The 24,842-nt window shown below is 42.4% G+C and overlaps 1 protein-coding gene across 1 annotated transcript; it reads right to left on the minus strand.

Annotated features, from left to right (window-relative positions):
* Positions 1–272: 272 nt before the first annotated feature.
* Positions 273–22,528, minus strand: clip3 (CAP-GLY domain containing linker protein 3). The gene is given in 16 exon segments (XM_055166765.1): positions 273–703; positions 1,973–2,045; positions 2,941–3,005; positions 3,496–3,619; positions 4,930–5,022; positions 8,569–8,583; positions 9,632–9,643; positions 9,835–9,990; positions 11,109–11,244; positions 11,567–11,803; positions 12,705–12,823; positions 13,354–13,515; positions 13,696–13,789; positions 14,135–14,274; positions 17,673–18,028; positions 22,479–22,528. Coding segments are annotated over 15 exon segments (1,827 nt in total). The 5' UTR covers positions 18,019–18,028; positions 22,479–22,528; the 3' UTR covers positions 273–648.
* Positions 22,529–24,842: the final 2,314 nt, after the last annotated feature.

Raw genomic sequence — 24,842 nt, forward strand, 5'->3', positions numbered from 1 at the left:
GGATTGAACCTGCTCTGCATAATCCTGGGGATTTAATTTCACTATTTTATCCCTAAAACAAAATATAAACATTAACAACCAACAACCAGCGACAGGAGTGACCTCTGGGAAAGAGGTCACTCCTGATGGGCTCTTTGGTGTCACGCTCGGACTTCCAAATATTGTCCCTGGCTGCAGATAATCTGCCACTGCTAGCTTCAATTGGCTTCATTTGGCTGGAGCTAAATGCCTCAGTCCACTTCTTTCTCCAATTTGTGGTAATGATCCAGAGGTTTGTCACACTGTTCTATGGTTCTTGTGTTTGCTTTTGGCCAATACATCCTGATGGACATTTTTCACACATTGCCAATAACGTCAAGTTTGCCATTTGATCCCGAGCTCTTTAAGGACTGGCCGTTCCCCTGTACTGTCTACTGTAGGCTCTCATGAAGTTCTCCTGTCAGGAGCTCCTGTCAGGTGCTTCTGTCAGGTGCTCCTGTCAGGTGCTCCTGTCCTTCAGAGCTGTGCACGTGTAGCCGTGTGGTGTGTGTCTGATACAAGGCACTAATCTGCTGACAAATGGCTATAGTAAGAACCGTCTCAAACACAATGACACAGGTGAGAGGGGGGCCTGAGGGGGCCCAAGGGGGGCCCCAGTGGAGGGGGAGGTTAGGAGTGCATCTCAGCACGGAGCATCCAGGGAAACCAGCAACAGAACAGCAACCTGCAACACACAAAGACACAATCAGAACAGGGACTGAGCTCGTGTGCTGAGCCTCTGCTTTAATGACAGTGTGAGTGGAGAACCTGGCACACTGACCTGAACACACTGACAATGAGCCTCATTCATCAAGTGTTCTTATGAACACATTTGTACTTAAGTCAAGAGCACTCGAAAGGACAAAAATTCTACTGTTTTAGAACATTACTCTGATATTGCAACATAAAATTCTATTTGAGGTGTTTTCTAGAGCATGTGTCTGTTGGATCTAATAGATTTTCTCCAGGCTGCAGTGAGCCTCAGTCTGTCCCAGCCCCAGTGCCTCCATATGGGGCTCTGTCACAGTCCTGAGCCTGGTCACAGCACTGAACTCCACAGCCCTGCACCCCCATCACCAACCCCCATCACCAACCCCCCATCACCTGCCACCCCCACTCCAGTCCCCCTCCTTCGCTGTTTATCGCAGGTCCACGATAGCAGAAAGCACAATAAATATGACCAAACAGCAGCGTTTAAGTTGAAGACTTAAATCTTCCCTCCCTGAGTGTGTCTATGTGAGCTTGGACATTTGAAATCGCTGCTGAAGCTGTAAAACAGTCGTAGTCTGTAGACGCTCCACCTGACCTCCTCGTCACTCTCTCCCTTGCACTTTCACTTGTCATAAAGCCAAACCCATATTGGCCATATATGGATGTTCAGAGGGTGTTTTTTGCTACATAGACATTTTTATGTAAATGAAATGAAAATGAGCATGGAGGTGTTTGTAACTGGGTGTTGGTGAATTAAGCGCATCTGTTATGGCAGTCACAGAATTCAGCTGCTTAAGAACACTTTGTGAATCCAGCGCAGAGTCCTCTCAGCATCTTCTTAAAGTGGAAATTATGAAAAAAAAATAAATAAATAAATAAAGATTCATGAATAAGGCTCAGTTTGCTGAAGGGTTTGTGAGAGCTATGGACCAGTCACACAGTCCATCCTACCAGCTGACAGACTCTGAACACCTGTGTGAATGTCCCCAGGCCCCTACACTGGACTCTCTCTTCAGTGCACTTCCCTCACAGAGAAAATCACACATGCAGCTTTGGGACACGGGACCGGCATCGAGTTGAAAACTTGAGTCATGAGTAATACACTCATGGTGTACTTTGGTGAACTGGTGTAATGTGGGTGTACTTTAGGGTCCCCGATGTACTTTTGGGTACTATGTTAGGGTACTTTGGTGTACTCTCGTGTACTTTGCTGTATTTGAGACCCTGATGCAGATGTTTGTACCTGGATATGGAGCTGTCTGAGGTCAGGTCCTTGGGAGAGTGCAGAGTGTTGAAGTTACGCTTCGGCTGTGACACTGTGGACACACACAAGAGTTAGGACACACACAGGACAGTTAGAACACACACAGGACAGTTAGGACACACACAGGACAGTTAGGACACACACAAGAGTTAGGACACACACAGGACAGTTAGGACACACACAAGACATTTAGGACACACACAGGACAGTTAGGACACACACAAGAGTTAGGACACACACAGGACAGTTAGGACACACACAAGACATTTAGGACACACACAGGACAGCTAGGACACACACAAGAGTTAGGATGCACACAAGAGTTACGATACACACAATCCAGACAAAGAGAGAGGAGCCACTCCAGACACACACACACCACACACACAAACACACCACACACACACCACACACACAAACACACCACACACACACACACACACACACACACACACACACACCACACACACACACACATCACACACACACCACACACACAAACACATCACACACAAACACCCCCCCCCACACACACACACACACACACACATACACACACAGGAGCGAGTGCTCTTTTACATCGACCAAACTGTTTCACTCGTGTGAAAAGGCTCATCACATGAGCACAGTATTTGTACTCCTGCAGTATTTGTATTCCTGCAGTATTTGTACTCCTGCAGTATTTGTACTCCTGAAGTATTTGTACTTTTTTGGAGTACTCCTGCAGTACTTTTTTGGAGTACTCCTGCAGTACTCTTTTGGAGTACTCCTGCAGTACTCTTTTGGAGTACTCCTGCAGTACTCTTTTGGAGTACTCCTGCAGTACTTTTTTGGAGTACTCCTGCAGTACTCTTTTGGAGTACTCCTGCAGTACTCTTTTGGAGTACTGCTGCACGCCTGGAATAAAGTCTTCATGTAAAAGTTAAGTCAAAGTAGTTGTCACTTACTGGTGACTTGGTGAACCTTTTTAACCATGGAGTCGTTCTGGGAGCCGTCTTTGGGGCCTCCGATTCTGAAAACACAAATGTTACACACATGGTACACAAAGAGTAAGCGGATGCAAGGGTCAGGCCTAAGGGCAATGGCAGAATTGGGAATTGTACCACCGCCTTTTTGGTGACACATAATAAGACATTCTTCAAAATAAAGACTTCTGATTAAGCAAATGATTAAGCTTGATTTTGTGGCTACTTTAAAGGCTCTACCTGATTTGACAGTCGGACCTTGTTCATTTTACACAGTTTACAGTGTAAAGTTCTCCCTCTCTGACCTTCTGCATCCTGAGCATCTTCATTATTCACCACCATCAGTTTATCTGCACTTTTCACAACTTTCAGACACCAGAGCCGAGTTTTACTGTAACAGTAAAGCTAACACCAAGACCTGATTTGGCCTATTTGAAGAGCTGTTACAATATATCTGTACTGGTGAGAAAATCATATATAGGACCTTTAAAAAAATCTCTGATCTGAGGGTTAAATGAGTGACAGATGGATCCTGACCTTTGAACCCGTGAGGGTGGGGCGAACACGCCATATTTGGGCAGACAGCTGAAGTAGCGCACTCCGAACACAGAGCCGTCGTGTTTGCCTGTGGGTTTGTCCAGCTCGATGCCAAACCAGTCACCTGCACACACACACGCACACACACACACGTACGCACACACACGCACACACACACACACACACACCACACACACACACACACACACACACGCACACACACATACACACACAGGGGTGTGTCAGTACACTACAACAGCACTGTGCAATACAGAAGAAGGACAATAATCATTTAAGTGTGATGATTGCCATCGGTGTTTTCACCGTTCAATAACATCTGAAATGTGACACTTATTTATCATTACAAAATTCACATCTTCTTAACTTAAAGGTACAGTGTGTTGTTTTCTGTGCATAGCATGTGACCTGCATGATCCCATGCCAAAAAGTTAAAAGCACACTCTGGAACATTCTTTATGGAAATATTTAAGGATAGATAATGGAACAACATTTCCATGGAAACAAGCGGGAGCAGGCAGAGGGGCTTTGTGGAGATATAAGCCCACTCACAGTAAGGACACATCTTTTTACATTTTACATTACCCGGCTTTTATTTTTGTCTATTTTTGTCTATAAAGTTACATGCTATGGCTTTAAACATGATTATTTAGAATTAGAGATGGGCTGATCCAGTATTAGTAATGAACTATTACTGAACTACTATTGATTACTGGCGTTGATCGTGTAAAAGGTGCTTCATCGCTATGACCTCACAAATATGGGTTCAGTCAATATCCTGCCTGGACATAAGACTATGTCCTGGTTGTATTTGGCTTACTAAGACTCACAATGTTTGAACTTTTATGTACACTGTTGCTCTGTGGAGAGATAAAGAACAGTAACACAGCACACGTGGACACACAGAGACTTATTTTTAAAGTAAAGAAACATTGTTTTGAGCCTCTGCACTGGTATCAGTTAATTTCAGGTATTGGCAGATACAAAAAAACATTTTATTGTAATCGGTATCAGAAGTAAAGAAGCTGGATTAGTGCATCTTTTTTAAGTATTAAGATATAATATACATGGATCAAATAGAAACAGAGATAGGGGGTAGATGAAAACACATTTTCTGAACACTCTAGCCTCAAATATAGGGCGATACTCTGAATAAGATCATGATAAGGGAACATTATAACATTTCAAAAATCTTATGAAAGTCAATTTGACACAATATGTCTCCTTTAATACACGGCATGTACAATCATTGGAGAGTATTTCCAGGACATTTTTAGTTATTATTGTTATATTAATGTTAATTGCTTTATTATATTGGCCATGATAATTATTACACTGTATTCCACTATAGTCTCATGTCTGGGTCCACCTGGGTTAAAGCAGACCAAAGTGGGCTAAACAGTGTGCTCCTCATACCTGGGGCGAACTCTGTTTTCCCATAGAAGCGCACCACTCCCAGCTTCTGTCCTGCTACGAGCACGTGGTCTCCCAGCTCCGCCACGCCCCCTTCTGGAGGCACACTCGATGACTTCTTCCTCTGCCCTGTTCAGCACAAGCAAACGTCATCACAGAGGGCAGAAAATCTACAATGTTTGAAGCCTGTTTATTCTTGGGGAGAGTCATTACAAATATATGGTGCAGTGTGTCATGTTTCTAGTCTGTTTGCCGGTACCAGGTCAAGTCATAGGTCAGATCTGTGGAGAATGGGGCCTGCAATACATACTAGATAGAAATGTGAATTTTTCAAAACAAAAACATCTTCTACCTGTACATAAGCAGGAAGAAAAAATATTTCTAAAAAAAAAAAAAAAGGTCATTACAATGTAAAGATTGTGAGTTTCATCTGTACAGTTAAAAACTCATATAAGACTATTATGTGCTCTATGTTATAATATAGTTTCCTCATCAAAAGCACAGCAACCGTGTTCTGTTTCATTTACACATGTTTAACACATAAACCAAAGTAATACAGGAAGTGGTCCACTGTGTTTTTAAACCTCAAACAGCTTCACGACAACCATTTAGATCATTTTAGCCCTGGAATTGTCAATCTCTACAGAACTAAAGTAAAAAGGTAAAAGACATCATGACATCACAAGGTAGAACAGAGCATTTTGAGCTTTGGGGATATACTAGTAGATGGACTAAAAACAAAGGATTACTCACACTGTGTGAATGAAACAAAACACAACTCTTGGTCTATTTTGGAGGAGACATTATAAAGTGTCTTAATGCTCACATGAGTCAATTTTGTGTGATATGGGAAGTTTAATGATTATGGAGGTAATAACCATAACCCTAGCCCTTCAACATTTTTTAACCCAAACCGATGAGTTGGAGCAGGGACCTCAAACTATATATATGACATACAATTGTGTTTTATATTAAATTAGGCCTCGTGTCGTGTATAAACATCTATTCTGTTATTGTACATTAAGTACTAGGGGGGTATTTCATCAAAGTCGCTTAATAAGTCCAGGATTATCCTGAAATCTGAATCTAACTCCATCTCCAGTTTAAGCCTCAACTCATTCCATGACAGAAATAATCCTGAGTCTGACCAAAGCTAATTCAGACCTGAAGTTTGAGCTGCACTCTATGCTCTCGGGGACTCTGAGAAGGACAGAGCAATGGAGCAACAACATCATGAAAAAAGCTCAAAGTGTGACTTGATCTGATCAAACGAGAGAGGAGCCACAATGCATGGACCAGAGTTTGATATGGGCCAAGGAACTTTTCCAGTCATTCTGACCTGAGGAGCAGGTCCTCCTCCTTTCCTGTTCTCCTCCTCCTCTCCTGTTCTCCTCCTCTCCTGTTCTCCTCCTCCTCTCCTGTTCTCCTCCTCCTCTCCTGTTCTCCTCCTCTCCTGTTCTTCTCCTCCTCTCCTGTTCTCCTCCTCCTCTCCTGTTCTCCCTCCTCTCCTGTTCTCCTCCTCTCCTGTTCTCCTCTCCTCCTCTCCTGTTCTCCTCCTCCTCTCCTGTTCTCCTCCTCCTCTCCTGTTCTCCTCCTCCTCTCCTGTTCTCCTCCTCCTCTCTCTGTTGCTCCATGGACAGAGAGGAGACGGCTGTGTGGAGCCTGGTTAATGCGCCAGGGGAATGAAGCTGCCTGACCCCTTCCCGAGGTGCAGTAGTACATGCAGAGTTTAAGTTCCACTCTGCATAAAAGTAAACCTGTAATGGAACTCTTCACATGTAGCCGAAAGACAAACGATAAAATTTGGGCCGAGGTGTCGATGATTGAGAGACGAGGAAATGAAGAGAGAGAGACAGATATGGAGTAAGAAAGCTGTCAAAAATATTCGTGCGCATAAAATTGAAATCCGTGCGTATTTGGGAAATCCGTGCATATTTGGCTGTAGTTGCGCATAAAATAAATATTTGTAAACTCTCAAATGAGTCCAGTCGTACATAAAATATATTGTGTGTATTTTATCCATCAGAATACGAATTGAAAAATTACGACGTCATGAATTACAATCACGAAATGAAAATTTACGATTACACTTTCATCAGTACAAATACGAATTCACAGACGGAACTTTACTGTCAAAAATACGTCATCACTTCACAGACATTATTCATCGAGCAGAAGAAACATCGATCAAGATCAAGACTGTGCAGCTCAAGTTTGTAGCAGAGGGTAAAAACAGAGTAATAGCACAAGAAGCTACAACAGCGACCAACAAGTGGGTTAATCTAATCTAAATCTATTGTAAAAATGTCTTGAATTCGGGAACCGAACGCTGCTGTATAATATTGTGTAGAAACACCTCCTTTGAACGGGAAATTGCACCTATATGTTAGATAACATAGTGGTAGCCAGTTGGCTAACATCCGACGTAACGTTATCCCAGGGCTAATTAGCAAATATCAGGTTCTCTGTATGTTTAGATTAAAACATTCACGACTACAGCCACAGCGAGCATCAGTCAGTCGCTGCATTTCTCGCATGAAATGCCACCAAATGTTCCTCGGGATGCTGAAATGTCCCAGTTTACACCAAACACTACCAAACTGTCCTGGTTACAGACGTCACAGCTAATGAAATGTTACACATTACAGTTTAATGCAGCTTCCAGCATCAATTAATGTTCGTGTTTACAGGCAACACCTTGGTATATATACAGTATTTACCGGTAAGTTTAACGTCACCGTGACGTGGATGGATTTGCTAATTATAACCCATTATAACTCATGTAAAACCCATTGTCTGAAATGCAGCTGAAGTGAAGACTGACTGATGCTCGCTGTGGCTGGAGCCCTGAATGTTTTAATCTAAACATACAGAGAACCTGATATTTGCTAATTAGCCCTGGGATAACGTTACGTCGGATGTTAGCCAATTGGCTCCACTATGTTTTCTAACATATAGGTGCAATTTCCCGTTCAAAGGAGGTGTTTCTACACAATATTATACAGCAGCGTTCGGTTCCCGAATTCAAGACATTTTTACAATAGATTTAGATTAGATTAACCCACTTGTTGGTCGCTGTTGTAGCTTCTTGTGCTTTTACTCTGTTTTTACCCTCTGCTACAAACTTGAGCTGCGCAGTCTTGATCTTGATCGATGTTTCTTCTGCTCGATGAATAATGTCTGTGAAGTGATGACATATTTTTGACAGTAAAGTTCCGTCTGTGAATTCGTATTTGTACTGATGAAAGTGTAATCGTAAATTTTCATTTCGTGATTGTAATTCATGACGTCGTAATTTTTCAATTCGTATTCTGATGGATAAAATACACACAATATATTTTATGTACGACTGGACTCATTTGAGAGTTTACAAATATTTATTTTATGCGCAACTACAGCCAAATATGCACGGATTTCCCAAATACGCACGGATTTCTATTTTATGTGCACGAATATTTTTGACAGCTTTCTTACTCCATAGACAGATGTGATGAAGGAGCCAACAGACAGAACCCACTGAAAACCAGTTCATCCACATCCTTCAAAAATAAAGAAATACATTTAAAAACTCTAATCAACCAAAGATTTCGCGACCCCCCCCCCCCCCCGCAGTACCTCCATGACCCCCCTAGGCGTCACAACCCCGCTGTTGAAGACCTCTGCCCAAGCCAAAACAAGACCCTTTAAATGTTATGTCATCAGATTTAATACAGTTTCAGAATGCTGGTAACTAGAGGCACAACGAAGACCACATTTTCAATAGTTATCACTTTCTACAGTTACCAGAGCGGTTTTCATTGCCAAAAACCACCTTGACTTTTCATACAGCGTGAGATTTTGTGGTTAATCTCAGTTTGTACAATGAAATCATGTTGCATTCCACTTCACTTTTTACCCCCAGTCACTTGATTCTGAAATTGATGGACTGCAAAAAAACTTGACCAAAATTTCAGATATAAACACTTAAAGGTTGTATAAAGGATTTTTTAAGGGAAAAGAAATACAGCGACCATCCTTGTGCATGCATGACACCACCTTCCTCCTCCAGCTCCCTCAGTAGAACCACCTCCTCCCGCCTCTTTACTCTAGAAATCACGCTTGTTTACAGCCAGTGCGTGTTCAGGATTACTGTTGAAGTTTCCTGTCTAGAAGTAATTTAGCGACCGACGCATCAGTTTTTAGACCCTTCGTCTGCTTCAGTCGCACCATCGTTGGAAGGAATCTCCAAGAATCACCTCAGTTTGGCTTCGCTCCTTTTCCCCTACTCTTCTTCTTTCAGCGACCTCAAAAACGGACTTTCTTTTGCGGCAAACTGGTCGTGGATTCTCGTCCGCCATCGCAACAAACTTTGAGCTAAATGTGAGGAAGTTACAGTTTGAAAAAGCCTTTAAGAACCACTGCATCAACCACGTAATCCCAGTTACACTAGGGAGATTGATTGACAACCTAACAGCCAATAGACAATGAGGTAGCCTTATTTTCTATTGGCTGATGTTTACCTGGCCTTACTACGTCCACAGTTGACAGATTTTCTTTTTTTTTTTTTGTCATCATAATTACAAGGCTGCTGCATCTCTGTAATGGTATTTAAAACTTCCACTGACAATTTGAAACAAAAAAAAATCCTCCATACAACCTTTAAATCTATCAGAAAATGACTGTAGTAGTAGTGAAATGATGTGTCCATGCAGCAAGACCCATTTACTTGACAAGTTCTCTTAAAATAAATGACCTCTAGACTAGAATGAAGCATCTAAGAACTATTAAGTAGATAATAAATCTGAAAACAAGATGAATAACCTAATAGAAGTTTTAAAATCTTGGTCAGATCAGAGAAATTTGCAGCGTGTATGTACATTTAGAAACTTTTAAAGGGTCTATCTGCAGGCTCTGTGTGTGTGTGCTCACATTTGTCCTTGTCCTTTTCCTTTTTGTCCTTCTCCTTCTTCATCTTGGCGGTGAGGCGAGAGGCCAGGTCCATGTGAGGGGTGCGGGGGGTGGAGGTGACCGAGGAGGGCGTCTGGACCTCGGCTTTGGAGATCTTCGACACTGGAGTGAAGATACCTGCAACAGCAAACATCACAACATGTACTCTCTCTACTATGGCAAAGTGCAAGACTGTTTGTATGAAATGGGGTTGCAGGTTCAATTCTATTACATTTTTTTATTTAATTTTATTGAAATGTTATAAAATCCTGCTCATGACTTTACTAGTCATGAAAAACCACACTGATATTGACCCAGTATAAAAGTTGCACCATGTAGATTTTTGGTGCTTGTTTGTTGCATAGAAAAGCTGTTGCTTTGCTTAGAATAATCATGGCATAAACACAGATCTCCATGGAAAGAAGCGGGTGACATCATCAGATCAAGTACTAGGTCTGATCTGTGCAGAGGCGAACTCGCAAAAATGTTTGGTTTTTTTAGCAACATAAAAACACCCCTAATTGAATAAATACAAGATAGATCCGTTTATTACTGTGCCAAACTGTGAAAAACTCCAGCCATACCAATGCCATCTCCTTGGAGACAAGCAGGTAAAGGGCAACCATGAAAAAAGTTACACAGTGCACCTCTAAGTTGGGTTTTTTACAACAGATAAACTATTTTCATGAAAAACAGAACTGGAGCTTTTAAAATCCTCTTTGCTCCAACAGGCTCGAATTCAAGTGGTTTAAGTAAAGTCCCAGGGGCTTTTGAAGAGCTGAAAATGACAGGAACCTGAATCAGAACTCAGAACTCAGACAGTCTACACGAGTGGACTGTTAGAACATGTTTACAAGTTGCCTTTGCAAAATATGTTTCCTTCAATAATTGAAAAATGACATCAAAATGTCACCCATGTCAGGATATATATATATATATATATATATATATATATATATATATATATATATATATATATATATATATTCCCCAGTGTGATATTAAATTAAACACCTCATCCACATGACCTGTCACTTGGCCTGTTGGAGATAGTTAAGCATAATGCCATACTGTGAAACATTCTAGACAATGCTATACAATCCCTACGGAGACACTGAAGTATCAGGTCCTCCACCAGAAAAGTTCCATAGTATAGTATAGAAGTGAACAGACTTAGTGGATAAAAAGCCATAAAGTTGATTAAAAATGGCTTGACTTGATGTGGGACTGGATCCCAGGGTGCAGGGCAGACTTACCCAGTTTGGGGGGGCAGATGAAGTAGCGGACTCCCCCCACACTGCCATCGTTTTTCCCCTCAGGCTCATCCAGCTCCACCCCCACCCACAGCCCACTGGCGAACTCTGTGGGCCCACAGAACCGAAGGGTGCCCACCTGAGAACAGAGGAGAGAGGAGAGGGTCAGAGGAACAGAGGAACAGAAGAACAGAGAGAAGGTCAGAGGATAAAGGAGAGGGTCAGAGGAACAGAAGAACAGAAGAACAGAGAGAAGGTCAGAGGATAAAGGAGAGGGTCAGAGGAACAGAGGAACAGAGAGAAGGTCAGAGGATAAAGGAGAGGGTCAGAGGAACAGAAGAACAGAAGAACAGAGAGAAGGTCAGAGGATAAAGGAGAGGGTCAGAGGAGAGAGGAGAGGGTTAGAGGAGCCAAAAGAGGGTCAGAGGAGAGAGGAGAGAGGACACATTGTGAGAGTGGACCTTCTGGTTGTCCAGCAGCACACGGTCCCCCAGCTTGAGGCCCATGGAGGAGAGCATGAGGGTCCCGGGGATGTTGTCGTAGTTGGGCAAGGTGACGCGCGGCAGGTTACAGCTCAAAGGAACCGCGTCCTGGAGGATCTGCCTCAGCTCTTTGGCCACCAGAGCTGCCTCAGCTTTGTCCAGACTCATGTCCATGGGATCCGGGACCACCTCTGCAGGCACCTGGCCCCTCTCGTTCTAAACACACACACAGAGTATTCAGATGCGTGGAGACTGCAAACAGCTCCAGTGCTCCAGAAGAGAGTTCAGACAGTAGGACTGGTAGAAGGTCCTGTTCTTATAACGTCCTTCATTCATTCCTCATTGGATTTATATAGAGCCTTTCAAGACACCCACAGTTGGAGAGTGCAGTATTCATGCACTACACTCTGGTGGGGGAAGATACTATTGTAGCCACATCTGCCTTGGGGCAGACTGACAGTAGCAAGCAATGAAAAAGCTTTTATTTTAGAATGTTTTGTTGCTTTATCAGATATATTCTAAATCTGTGAACTTTTTTTGTGAATTGTCACTAGATGGTAAATGGTAAATGGTCACATTTTTCTATAGCACTTTTCCACCTTCAAGGCACTCAAAGCGCTTTACAACAAGAAACCACTCACCCATTCACACACCACTGTACACAGACACTGTGGGCAAGGTGGGTTAAGTGTCTTGCCCAAGGACACAACGACAGCATTCATCTGTGGGAGCTGGAATCACACCAGCCAACCTGTGGGCCAGTGGATCTGAACGCTCAACCAATGATGTTTTATGTCGAGAGCTGGAATCGAACCACCAACCTTCAGATCAGTGGGCAAAATGCTCTACCAACTGAGCTACTGGGGCGGCAGTAGCTCAGTGGATCAGTATGTTGCTCTTTAAAGATACACTGTGTCACTTTTCTGGTGGAGTGTCTGCTGCCTGCTCTCAAAGGAGTGTGTCTGTTTTGCCTGGACTGTCTCACATGTCACACAAACAATGAATCAGTGTAACCTATACAAGTGTTATGCTACACTGTGGAACATTATTATATGTGTGTGATGAGTAAACATTGTCCTGTCCTGTTGTGGGCTGTGTGCCCGGTGCTGGTGCGTACCCGGACAGTGGGGTTGGCCCCATGCTCCAGCAAACACTTGGCTGCCCCCAGGCACAGGTTGGAGGCTGCGATGTGGAGGGCCGTGCCGTAGTGGAAGTCACTGCACGTGGAGTTGAGCACTGAGGAGACACACAGGTTAAGGTCACAGACGGCACCGTACATGACCTACTACAGGATGACTAGAATGAGATTCATGAGGCAGGCATGCAAATAGTGACAGTAATACAAAAGTGTAAAGGGATGTAATTCAATGAATTATTCTATCTATACTATTTACTATATTATGTTAAAAAGAATGTTGTGCAGTTGTTCTCAGTTATAACCTACACAGTCCGATAATGTGCAATAATAAACACTGCACCTAAATGAACCCACCTGAAGTGTCACAAAGCACTTGAGAGAAATCAGTATTACATTTAAAATATTTAGGCCAAAGACACAACAGTCTGTCTGCTGAGTCATGCTTCTATTTGTGAGCGCTGATCTTTTTGACACAGCATGACTCATAACTCACAAACTCAAACCGTCTGGACACAGAGCAGAGATGAAATGAATGAGCTAAAGCTACCAAGCTAACAGGTCCTTTCCCTGGCGGCCCCTGGCGGCGTGTGGTTCTGTGCATGTACTGAACATACTACAGCAGGAGTACCTCTGGGCTTGGCGGCTCGCAGCAGTACACGGATCAGCTCTGGTACGTCGAAGTACGCGGCGTAGTGCAGAGCATTCATGTTTGTCCAGCGGCTCCTCAGGCTCACTTCGGCCCCCAGAGACAGGAGTTGTGAAGTGAGGCGAAGAGCGGCCCCTGGCTCCCCTGTACACAAGAGAGAGTACATCAGAGAGAGGGGCTCTAAGGGCCTCTGGCTCTCTGTGCAGGCACGACATTCTTGACCCAATCTTCATGACTGATCCAGTGTGTGGCCCCTGTACAGTGATGTGGTGTGGCCCCTGTACAATGACCTAGTGTGTCTCCTGGCACCTGTAGCATTCTTACCGACTCCGTGGGCCCCGGCCTTACAGCTGTAGTGGAGCAGAGTCATGTCTGTGAGCCCATCGCGGTCGTTCACATGGCAACCACGCTTCAGGATCTGACAGGACAAAACAGGGCTGTTATGCAGAGCATGATCAGTACACAGTGCGTTACTATGACAACAAACATGATGAGCTCAGTGGAACCTTTTGCTTTGAGAGGACCAAAAATCAGATTCATGATTCATGATTACAACATGCTCTAAGATCAGGTGACGTTTAGGTAAAGTTCATGGTTTAGGTTAAAAGGTTAGGATCAGTCTGCAGGAAATGAATTGTGTGTGTTCGTGTGCATGTGCGTGTGTGTGTGTGTGCGCGCATGCCTGTGTGTGTGTGTGTGTGCGTGCATGCCTGGGTGTGAGTGTGGGTGAGTGTGTGTGTGCGTGTGTATGTGAGGGCCCTACCTCAGAGCCGATGATGTCAATCTTGTGCTGCACCTGGGGGACCCACTGCCTGACGATGGCAAAGAGCTGAGGGACAGTGGTCTGGGGGTCAGTCAGGATCTGGTAACAGCCGGGGTCATTGGGGTCAAAGAAGGTGAAAGCTGGAACACAAGGGACACAAGAGCACACACCACTGTCAGAGGGAGGGGCCCAGATGGAGCTTTTCAGGTCATACCCATATCCCATACAGTCATGGTGTTGGGACCGAAATCCACTATTAGCTGGGACTGATATTTTAAAATGTTCACAAATTGAAGAAGTTGTGGTAAAAAAAATGTACAAGTGTTAATGTGTGATAGAACAGAATGTGTTTTGCTATGTGACTCTGCCTCCTCTAGCTGCTCCTCTATTTCCACTGTATCTGTGATTGTTTAGACACATCGAAAGAAAAATACAGCATAATTATGACCATTACTTCCCCACATCAGTATATTTTGTAACACTGTGTATCTTTCTGCAGGTGGACTACACCTCACAGTCAACTGCATGATTCCATGGAAATAGAGAGTTAAATAAAAACATACTCAGGAACATTCTCCATGGAGATAGATAAGTTTAATGCCATATTGTGGAATATTAAAGCCAAAGGAACAACATTTCCATGGAAACAAGACAGAGGCTCTCCTCCAGGACAAATAAGAGTCAGGTTTGTGGAGATGCAAGCCCACTCTCAGTAAGGATGAAAATATCAGTGAAATAAACACAACTATGAGACCCTAACTCTATGTATTATATTACACATGTCTCATGTTACACAGTCAGGCTTTAACAAAAGTTAAAAGTAAGCTTTAGCTTCAGAATGTGGGCTTTGGGTTTTGAAATATTGACATGAGCAAAAATCAGAGCAGAATGGAACATATTATTACTTACTGTGGCCAAGTCTCTTTGTCAAAGCCTGATTTGTTCAGACCTCAGAAGCTGGCACAGCTGGGCCTGGTTACTCCAAAGGGAGACTGGTGGGAAAAGCTGCCACAGGGGGCACCAGTGGTAAAAAACTGCTGTTGTGTCTTAAGGCAAGGCACTTCACCCACATTGCCTAGTATGAAAGTGGTGTGTGCATGAGTGTTGGTGGTGGTCTAAGAGACTGATGGCGCTGATTGGCAGCCGCGCTTCAGTCAGCCTGCCCCAGGGCAGCTGTGGATCCAATAGTAGCTTACCATCACTTATCACCATGTCTGAAGTGACTGAATAATGCTCTGTAAAGCATCTTTGTGACAAATGTCTGTGAAAAGTGCTATATAAATAAAAAACTTACTTAAATTTTTATATAGCACTTTTCCACTTTTAAGGCACTTTACGCTCTTTACCTGAAGGAAGCACTCACCCATTCACACACACTCATACACCAGAGTACACACACACCCAAGGACACAACAGTAGCATTCGTCTGTGGGTCAGTGGATGTGACCACTCGCTTTTTATGTCAAGAACAAGAACTGAACCACCAACCTCTGGATCAGTGGGTGAACGCTCCACCAACTGTGCTACTGTTGTGATTTGTGTTTTAACTGTAGGATTCTTAAAGGTGCATTGTGCAACTTTGTGATTGGGGTCCATCACCTGCTTGTTTCTATAGAGATATCATTGCTCTGCCTGGAATGTTCCACAGTGTGATATTAAACAGCTCTACTTTACATTTATTTAATTACAGGTGGTTTTAGAGCTCAAACATACCTAGAAGAAAGAAAGTATGAACACCATACTGTGAAACATTCCAGACAAAGCAATAACATCTCCATGGAAAAAAGCATTTGACAAGAGCTCTACCAGAAAAGTTCCACAATGCACCTTTAACATCTGAGAGAAGACTGTAATATCTACTGCTAAACTCAATCAGGAAGCCCAGGCATTTCAGAACATAGAACATAGAGGTCTAAACTACAGGGTTCGCAGCTTTTACACAGAATAAGACCCCATGGAGACACAGGGAGGGTATCTGACACAGAAACATTTCAGAATATGTTTGTAGGTCGAAGCTACAGTGTTATAGGTTATGAAAGACATACAGTAATATTTTGCTGTTTGCAGAATAAATGGTGTGACATAAATAAGTGGAGTTCGTGTGATTTGCTGTGGATGAGCCTGTTGTCCTGATGGAGCTGTGGTGGATCAGGGCTGTGTGAGTCTGTCAGCAGAGCCCCAGGGACGAGAGCTGAGCTTCACTCTTTTCTCTGCACCACACTCCATCCACCAGTATCAGAAACTCATTACAAATATTAACTAACGTCACTGTAACTGTGTGTTTTGAAACATACCCATGTACTTGTAATGGAGTAGTACGGCTGTCATTGTTAAAGAAAGTCTTGTTATGCTGCCGATCGATTGGTCGACTACAAAGGGGGGGTGTGGCTAAAGCTCTCAAAACAGTTCTGTATCTCTATCTGACCCAAAGTACACTCACAAGACTACACCTGCAGGATGAGCTTGTGCTGTTTATGTAGAAAAGGGACAACAGTGTATTTATATGTAAGAAATCTGATGAATTCACCCCCATATCTTTAGATAATCCAATCCCTACTGTCTCCATTCTGCTGGTGTCCACAATATTCTTTATAATCTGTATAAAATGATGAGTGGACCAAGACACCATCCAGTGGTGAATGAACTAAACAGTCAAAGGCCTACAGCCCTACAGAGTTCACTGTGTAATTATTATGGTGTAACTGTAAGAGCACTGATCCTGATCCACAGCTCTCTCACTGTCTCTTTCAGAATGATGAACAAAAAAGAAAAAAAAAACTCACCGAGATTAACACTTTTAAACAAAATATAATAGGTTTTGAGCAGAGAAAAGTCCTCAGAATGTCACCTGTAGCTCATGAATGACAAAAACAACAGCACTGTGTGGTCTGCTCTGATTGGACAGAGCTGTGGTTTGTATTTAATTCCACTTCCACACACTTTGTATAGAAGACTGATCTCAAATGTTATGAAAACTGAGTAAAACATAACTTGTACTTTGAGTAGTACTTTTCATGTGTACTTTTACTTTTTCAAAAATGTGATGATGAGTCAGGTTTGCCACAGCAACACATTGGAATTCTTATTTAAAATTGCACTATGTAACTTTTCTAGTAGAGGGAAGGACAAACTGATCTATCTCCATGGAAACATGGGGGTAACACCACCAGGTTACAGTTCAGATCTGTAGAGAGGTGAATCCCCTGTGGCAAGAATGCTACAAAATGTTTTTCAAGGTTTTTTATCAGCATTAAAGCACCAGTAATTGAATTAATACAAGAAAGGTTGAATAAAGTGTACTGTGGAATCTTCCAGGCAGAGCATAATAGTGTATCCATGGAGACAAATAGACCCTGCACCATAAAAGTTACACAGTGTAGCTTTAAATCAATTATTAGTCATATCTCTAATCCTCACATGTCAGACTAATCTTAATTTAGTCTTGTAATTTGGATTTTTAATTGCCATGGCAACAGTACTTTTGGCACATAATCCTGTACAGTCTAGTTCATGTTTCCATGGAAACCTTCAGCCTTACCGTAGTCTTTGGGCAGTGGGGCGAGGGCGGACGGGTGCACTTTGGGTCGCCGTCTCTCCTGTCCCGGGTCCACGGGGACATACTCAGGCAGACTCTGGTCCTCTGCCAGGTCCCTCTCATCTGCAGGCCCGTCGCCCTCGTCATCCCTGTCCTCCAGCTGGTCCCCGTCCTCCTGCATGTCCCTGTCCTCCAGCGTGTCCCTTTCCTCCTGCTCCGGCTCTTCGTGTGTGTCCTCCGGCTCGTCTCTGTCCACCTCCGGGTCCTCATCCTCTGTGTCTCCGTCCTCACTCCTCTGGACCGCCTCTTCCTCCTGTCTCTCCGTCACAAGCTCCTCCTCTTTTGTCATGGTTGTGGACCTTAAAGAGCACATGACACGTTAGTATTTCAACAGAACATAGTTAATGCAGACCTACTGGGCTAAAACCACTTCAGAAAAGAAACGAGCACGCTGACTTCTGCCACCAAACTGACTACATGACACTGCCGAATCCTACGAATATCACAGATTAAGAAGATAAAAGTCACAGTGGGCGTGTACAGGAGGAGGTGAAAACAAGGGTTGACCTGCAAAATAGCATCTTGAGAATAAGTGATTAAAGTTGAGTCAAACATGGCAGAATAACTCCAAATACAACTTTGAGTGAGTAAATGGTGAGGGAAAACAACTATAACATGCTCTAAAAAGTCCAAGGTGGTGTGCGACTGTGTGTGAGCGAGTGTGTGAGCAATAGGAGGTCCATATCAGGATAAAAATACACAGAAATGAAACACTGTACTCAGGTGCAGGTTATATAATAAGCGATTCGAGTTGACTCAAACATGCCAGAATCACTCCAAATACAACTCTGACTGTTCATGAATAGTTTATGATGACTACAGGGCAGTCTGCTCACACTTTCACAGCGCTGAAACATAATGAAGTATAAAAGTAAAAGTACTATCAAACTACTTTCTATACAATTTGTAGGTATCTGTACTATGGATACTTTTTACTTCACTACAGTTAAACGCAGTTATCAGTACTTTCTACTAAGACATTCATATTGCTGCTGTCAACCAAAAAAAACTGCACAATTCTTGATCAACATGACGACATGATCACTGAAAGAGTCCTCAAACCTGTGTCAAATACTTTTACTCTTCAGTTCATTTTAAACAGGTAGTCTCCTCGAGCACTTTTACTTGAGTAAGTCTAGATGTATGTATGTGATAGGCCGTAGTTTTACTTTTACTTGAGTAGGCTAAATATTTGCCTCTCACCCATCTGTGCTTTTACTTAAAGAACCTACAGTAATCAGACGTGGACAAAATTGTTGGTACCCCTCTGGCAATGAAAGAAAAATGAACAATGGTCACTGAAATAACTGATAAAAGCAATGATAAATAAAACTGTACTGAAAATTGTCCAACGAAAATCAAACATTGTTTTTCACCTCTGGTTCAACAGAATCATTAGAAAAAACAAAATAAAGAAACTGGCCTGTAACTGTCAGTGAGACTTCTGCTCTGGTCAACTGGTATTTTGACCCACTCCACGTGAGCAAACTGCTCTAGTTGTCTCAGGTTTGAAGGGTTCCTTCTCCAGACAGCATGTTTCAGCTCCTTTCACAGATGTTCAGTAGAATTGAGATCTGGGCTCACAGAAGAACACTCCAGAACAGTCCAGTGTTTTGTTCTTAGTCATTCTTGTGTGTTTTTAGTTGTGTGTTTTGGGTCATTATCCTGTTGGAAGAACAATGATCTACGACTCAGACCAAGTTTTCTGACACTAGGCAACACATTTTGGTCCAAAATACCTTGATAGTTGTCAGATTTCGTTGTACCCTGCACAGATTCAAGACACCCTGTGCCAGATGCAGCAAAACAGCCCCAGAACAAAACCAAGTCTCCTCCATGTTTCACAGTAGGAACAGTGTTCTTTTCTTGGTGTGTTTCATTTTTGCGTCTGTGAACATAGAGCTGATGTGTCTTGCCAAAGAGCTCCACTTTTATCTCATCTGTCCAAAGGACATTCTCCCAGAAGCTTTGTGGCTTGTTAATATGCATTGTGACAAATTCCAATCTCACTTTGTTATGATTTGCTCTCAGCAGTGGTGTCCTCACATGAACTGCACTTTGGTTCAAACACAGATGGATGGTGTGATCTGACACTGATGTACTTTGCCCTTCAAGTTCACATTTAATTTCTTTGGAGGTTGTTTTGAGCTCTTTGGTTCCATTTGTATGATCCATCTCTTCAATTTGTTATAAATTTTCCTCTTTTGTCACATCCAGGGAGGTTGGCTTCAGTCCTGTGAACCTTAAACTTGTGAAGAACATGTGTAACTGTAATCACAGGAACATCAGCTGCTTGGAGATGGTCTTATTGTCTTTATCTTTAACCTGCTTGTCTATTATTTTCTTTCTAGTCTCCTGACACAGTTCTCTTCTTCTCTTTCTCTGCTCCATGTTCAGTGTTGTGTCCATCATGTCTCCAAACAGCACAATGACACATGTCCCCCTTTAAACAGACAGACTGACTGAGGACAAGTTTGAAGAACCTGTGATGCAGATTAGAGACACACCAAAGTTTAACATGTCCCTATTGTCCAAATATTTACAATCTTTTCTAGGGGAACATCATTTTTGTCCAGGCCAGTTTCATTAGTTTGTTTTTGTTTTAATTATTCTGTAAAACAACAATTCAAAAACAGTGTCTAATTTTCATTGGTTATTTTTCAGGAAATGTGTATTTATTATTGCTTTTCTTAGTTTCAAGTTATTTCAGTGACCATTGTTGATTTTTCTTGCATTACCAGAGGAGCACCAACAATTTTGTTCATGTCTGTATTAAGAGTATTTTCTGATCTTGGTTTTAATGTCATTTAATCACCACAAACAGACCTGGAGTTGTGTTTTGTTTCATTCACATGTTTAACACACAAACCTGCACATTTAGTCTGAGTTCTTTTCTCAGACAGAAAACACGTGATGTGTATCACCACGTCATGTGATACAAGAAGTGCTCCACTGTCTTTTCTGTGTCTTGTCTCCAAACACAATCGCTATCGTGAATTATTTGGATAATTTCAGCCCCAAAACTAAACGAACTTGAAAACTACCACTTTATGACATCACAAGGTGGAAGAGAGTATTTTGAGCTTTAGAGATGTAGATAGACTAATAATGCAGAATTCCTCAAACATGTGAACGAAACAAAAACAACTCCAAGTCTGTTTTTGAGAAGGTAACAACATTCTAACGTGGTTTAAAGCGCACAAGAATTTGGTGAAATTGGCAGTGTTGGGGAGTAACAGATTACATGTACCAGAGTTACGTAATCAGAGTATAAATTATGAGTAACTGTATTCAGTTACAGTTACTGTTTCAGTGAGAGGTAATTGGATTACAGTTACTTTGTTGAGATAAACGGATTACACAGCGGTATTTTACTGTTTTCACATTTTGGGCTAAACCAGGACAAAACCAGGTCTAAACCAGGACTAAAGCAGGACTAAACCAGGACTAAAACCAGGTCTAAACCGGAACTAAAGCAGGACTAAACCAGATCTAAACCAGGTCTAAACCAGGTCTAAAATTTGGTCTAAACCAGGACTAAACCAGGTCTAAACCAGTTTTAAACCAGGACTAAACCAGGTCTAAAATTTGGTCTAAACCAGGACTAAACCAGTTTTAAACCAGGACTAAAATCAGGTCTAAACCAGGTCTAAACCAGGACTAAACCAGGTCTAAACCAGTTTTAAACCAGGTCTAAACCAGGGCCAATTTGAAGAGAACAAACATGAATTTTCAGGATGTGGTTGCAACATTCATGTAGTTTTAAAAAGCATGACAATATCAAGTAATCCAAAGTATTCAGATTACGTTACTCACTTTAAGTAATTTAATGGATTATGTTACAAACTACATTTTGGTGTATGTAATCTGTAATCAGTAGGGGAATACATTTTAAAAGTAACCTTCCCAACACTGGTAATTGGCTACAGGACCTTTCAGCAGCAAAACTGAGTAGGCCTATTTCAGCCATCCTCCTTATGAACAACTGCTCTCTCACTGTGGATTTCTATGGTGTCCAGCATTTTAACGTCAAATTCAATCTGAACGTGACAGAAACGCGCACTCAACAACGCCGTGCAGATAAAGAGCAAAAAAAATAGCTTTTTTCAAAAAATCAGTTCACACAAACATGATTTCTGCTTCAATTGTAAAGTGATGATGGTGATTCATATGTGGATTTGGAGGTTTATGTTGACAAAGCGTGACGTAGAGCGTGATGCGGGTGGCGGCCATGGCACCTTCCCCAGTCTCCATTTTCCACACGCACCAAAACAACCACAGCCCATCCACCACACCGAGCACTGCGCCCCTACGCCCGCTGTCACGACCCAAGTCCCGCGGAGCGCAGGACGCTCTGGTCACCCTCATAGAAAACACTCCTCCTCCCATCTCTGCATCCATCTCTCCATCCGTCCCTCCATCCGCTGCCAAAGTGCGTAGTCCGGGCCTCTTGGTTCACGCCCCAAAACACGCATGAAACCCCGCACACGGATGGAGGCAGACCCCGTCAGAGCTCCAGAGCATCACTCAACCTCTGGATCGCGATTAGACTCTGATTGTGCCTTTTTTGGGTCTTTGTTTGTCACGGATCTGTCCCTGCGCTCCACCGTGTCTTCGCCTGCACGTAACGCCATTGTCCCTCACGGATTCGCAGCAAAACACCACTGTTACCCCGAAGTCTAAACATGGACCCGTCACGCAGGAGGTCGTTAAAGAAGGTCGTGATAAAGCAGGATTTGGGGCATTTACCTGAGCCGCGGATGCTGCGAAGATGTGCTCCGTCCGTGCGCCTCGGTGATGCTCTGAGCTCACTGCGCATGTGCGTCTGCTCTTCTGCACTTGAGCGTGCACACCAGCATTCACAAGAAACACGTCCCCGCCTCAACTAAGTCTGTGGATCAATCCAGAAGGCCACGTTTGAGACGCAGAAGGTGTGCAGGGATAGTACTGACGGAGGAGTACTGGCCCCTGTGCCCATGGTCTACAGCTGAGCTCACATTATATAAGAAATATATTTACATAACATGAACACAAGTCCACTCAACTGTGAATTTCACGTTGTACCACATATTTGTCACGACAACTTGTGACATAACAATATTAAAGGAACCGTATGTACGAGTTTGATTTTAAGGGGCCCATGTGACACTATTTTCTAATTTATGTTCTGATGTTTCCTCCTAAAACAGACCTGGAGTTATGTTTTCTTCATTCACACATGTTTAACACATAAATTCTGCACATTTAGTCTGAGTTCTTCTCTCAGACAGAAAACACTCTGTTCCACCTTGTGATGTCATGTGGTAATACAGAAATTGCTTCACGTGTTTTAAACCTCCTACTGTTCTACTGAACTAACTAGACAGACTAATAATAACGTGTTACTCATCATCATCATCATCATCATCTTTATTCCGGACTCATGGTCCATTTAAAAAACAGACAAGGACAGTGACAATACAAAACAATAAACATTCATGTTTTTAAAAGAAAAACACACCAGTGTCTCCACATGTTGGACTGATACCTTATTGCACTGAATCTCAAATTTGTGATTGACATTATTATTTCATTGTCTGATTTGTTCAGTCTGCAGATAAAACTATACATTAAAATTCTTAGTGCAGCTTCCAAAGTGTTCACTCGTGCAGTAACAAACATTTCAGTCGCACTCGTCCATCGTGGCTCCTCAAAAGCTCCGTAAAGCCTCATTGTAAACACCTGCAGTCTTTGTAAACTGGCTTTTTTATAATTAGTCCAGAGGTGAGCTGTGTACAAGGCTGTACAATAAGATTTAAACAATAACAACTTTACATCATTTGTACAAGAACCAAACTTACGCATAAGAATATTTGCCTGAGCATAGATCGTCCTACACTGTCTGTACATGTCATCATCATCTATCATGTCCGCACTGATGATCTGCCCCAGATATTTAATTTTTGTTGTAACAGACAACACAACATTTGACAGGCAAAAGTCAGGAAATCCCATGTGCTTATCTTCTTTGGTCCTACAGATCATGACCGTACTCTTGGTTGCATTATACTTTAGATCATGCTCCACACCGTGAGATGAACACATGTTAAGTAGCTGCTGGAGACCAGAGGTGCTCGGACTGAAAATAACCAAATCATCTGCATACATTAAATGATTCACAATACAATTTCCAGCCACACAACTTGTTTTAGATGTTCTAAGCTTTGTTGACAATTCATCTAGATACAAATTAAATAAAACTGGGGACAGAATCCCCCCATCTGACCCCATTGCTGACCCTAACAAGTGTGAATGAAACAAAACACAATCACAGGTCTGTTTTGAGGAGGTAACAACTTTATAACATTGTTCACAAGAGTCCATTTGATGTGATATAGGACCTTTAAATTCCATAACCATGACCTATCTGTGTCCCCAGATATGAGGAGAACATCAGTCACATGTAGCTTGTAACAATTAATGCTGATTTATTCTCAATTACAAAAAAATGCACATGACCAAGATGCTTGTTGGGTTGCTGGTTCAATTCTGGAATCCAGTTGTTTTAAATCAAAAATGTCTCTCTGATCTGAACAGTCTCTCCCTAAGCCCCAGCACCTGCACCAGTCATGAGTCAGTGCTAGTGCAGCCTCTGCAGCTCATGGAGGGAATTCTGGAGGTTCTGAGCTTCACATGAGACCTGTTCATACATTGAGAATGAGACACTTGGATGTGTCATTTATCCACAGGTTTCAGACTGATGAAAAATTAGGACTGTTGCCACAGTGATGATCAAGTTATAATAATTTATCATTTCATTTAAAATGTATAATATATATAAACACATGATACCTTTTGAATGGAAGAAAGTCCTCAAAATGATATCAGGAAACTGAAAGCCATGAACACATGTAACCGTAAAAATGCAGACTAAACACTTTTAAAAAGAGGCACAATAGGTTTAAAACAGAAAATGTGCTCACTAAACACTGCTCCTTTATGACTTTATAACTGGCTTGTCTGATCATAATATGATAGAAATTTCAAGAAAACCTAAAAAAAAAAAAAAAAAGCACTCTAATCCTCATAGTATTCCAAAGAATAAGCTGCAGTAGTATTGCCAGTGTTTAAAAC

Source organism: Boleophthalmus pectinirostris, unplaced genomic scaffold (assembly GCF_026225935.1).
Source record: "Boleophthalmus pectinirostris isolate CB_2022bp ecotype Guang Dong unplaced genomic scaffold, ASM2622593v1 HiC_scaffold_9, whole genome shotgun sequence".
NCBI lineage: Eukaryota > Metazoa > Chordata > Actinopteri > Gobiiformes > Gobiidae > Boleophthalmus > Boleophthalmus pectinirostris.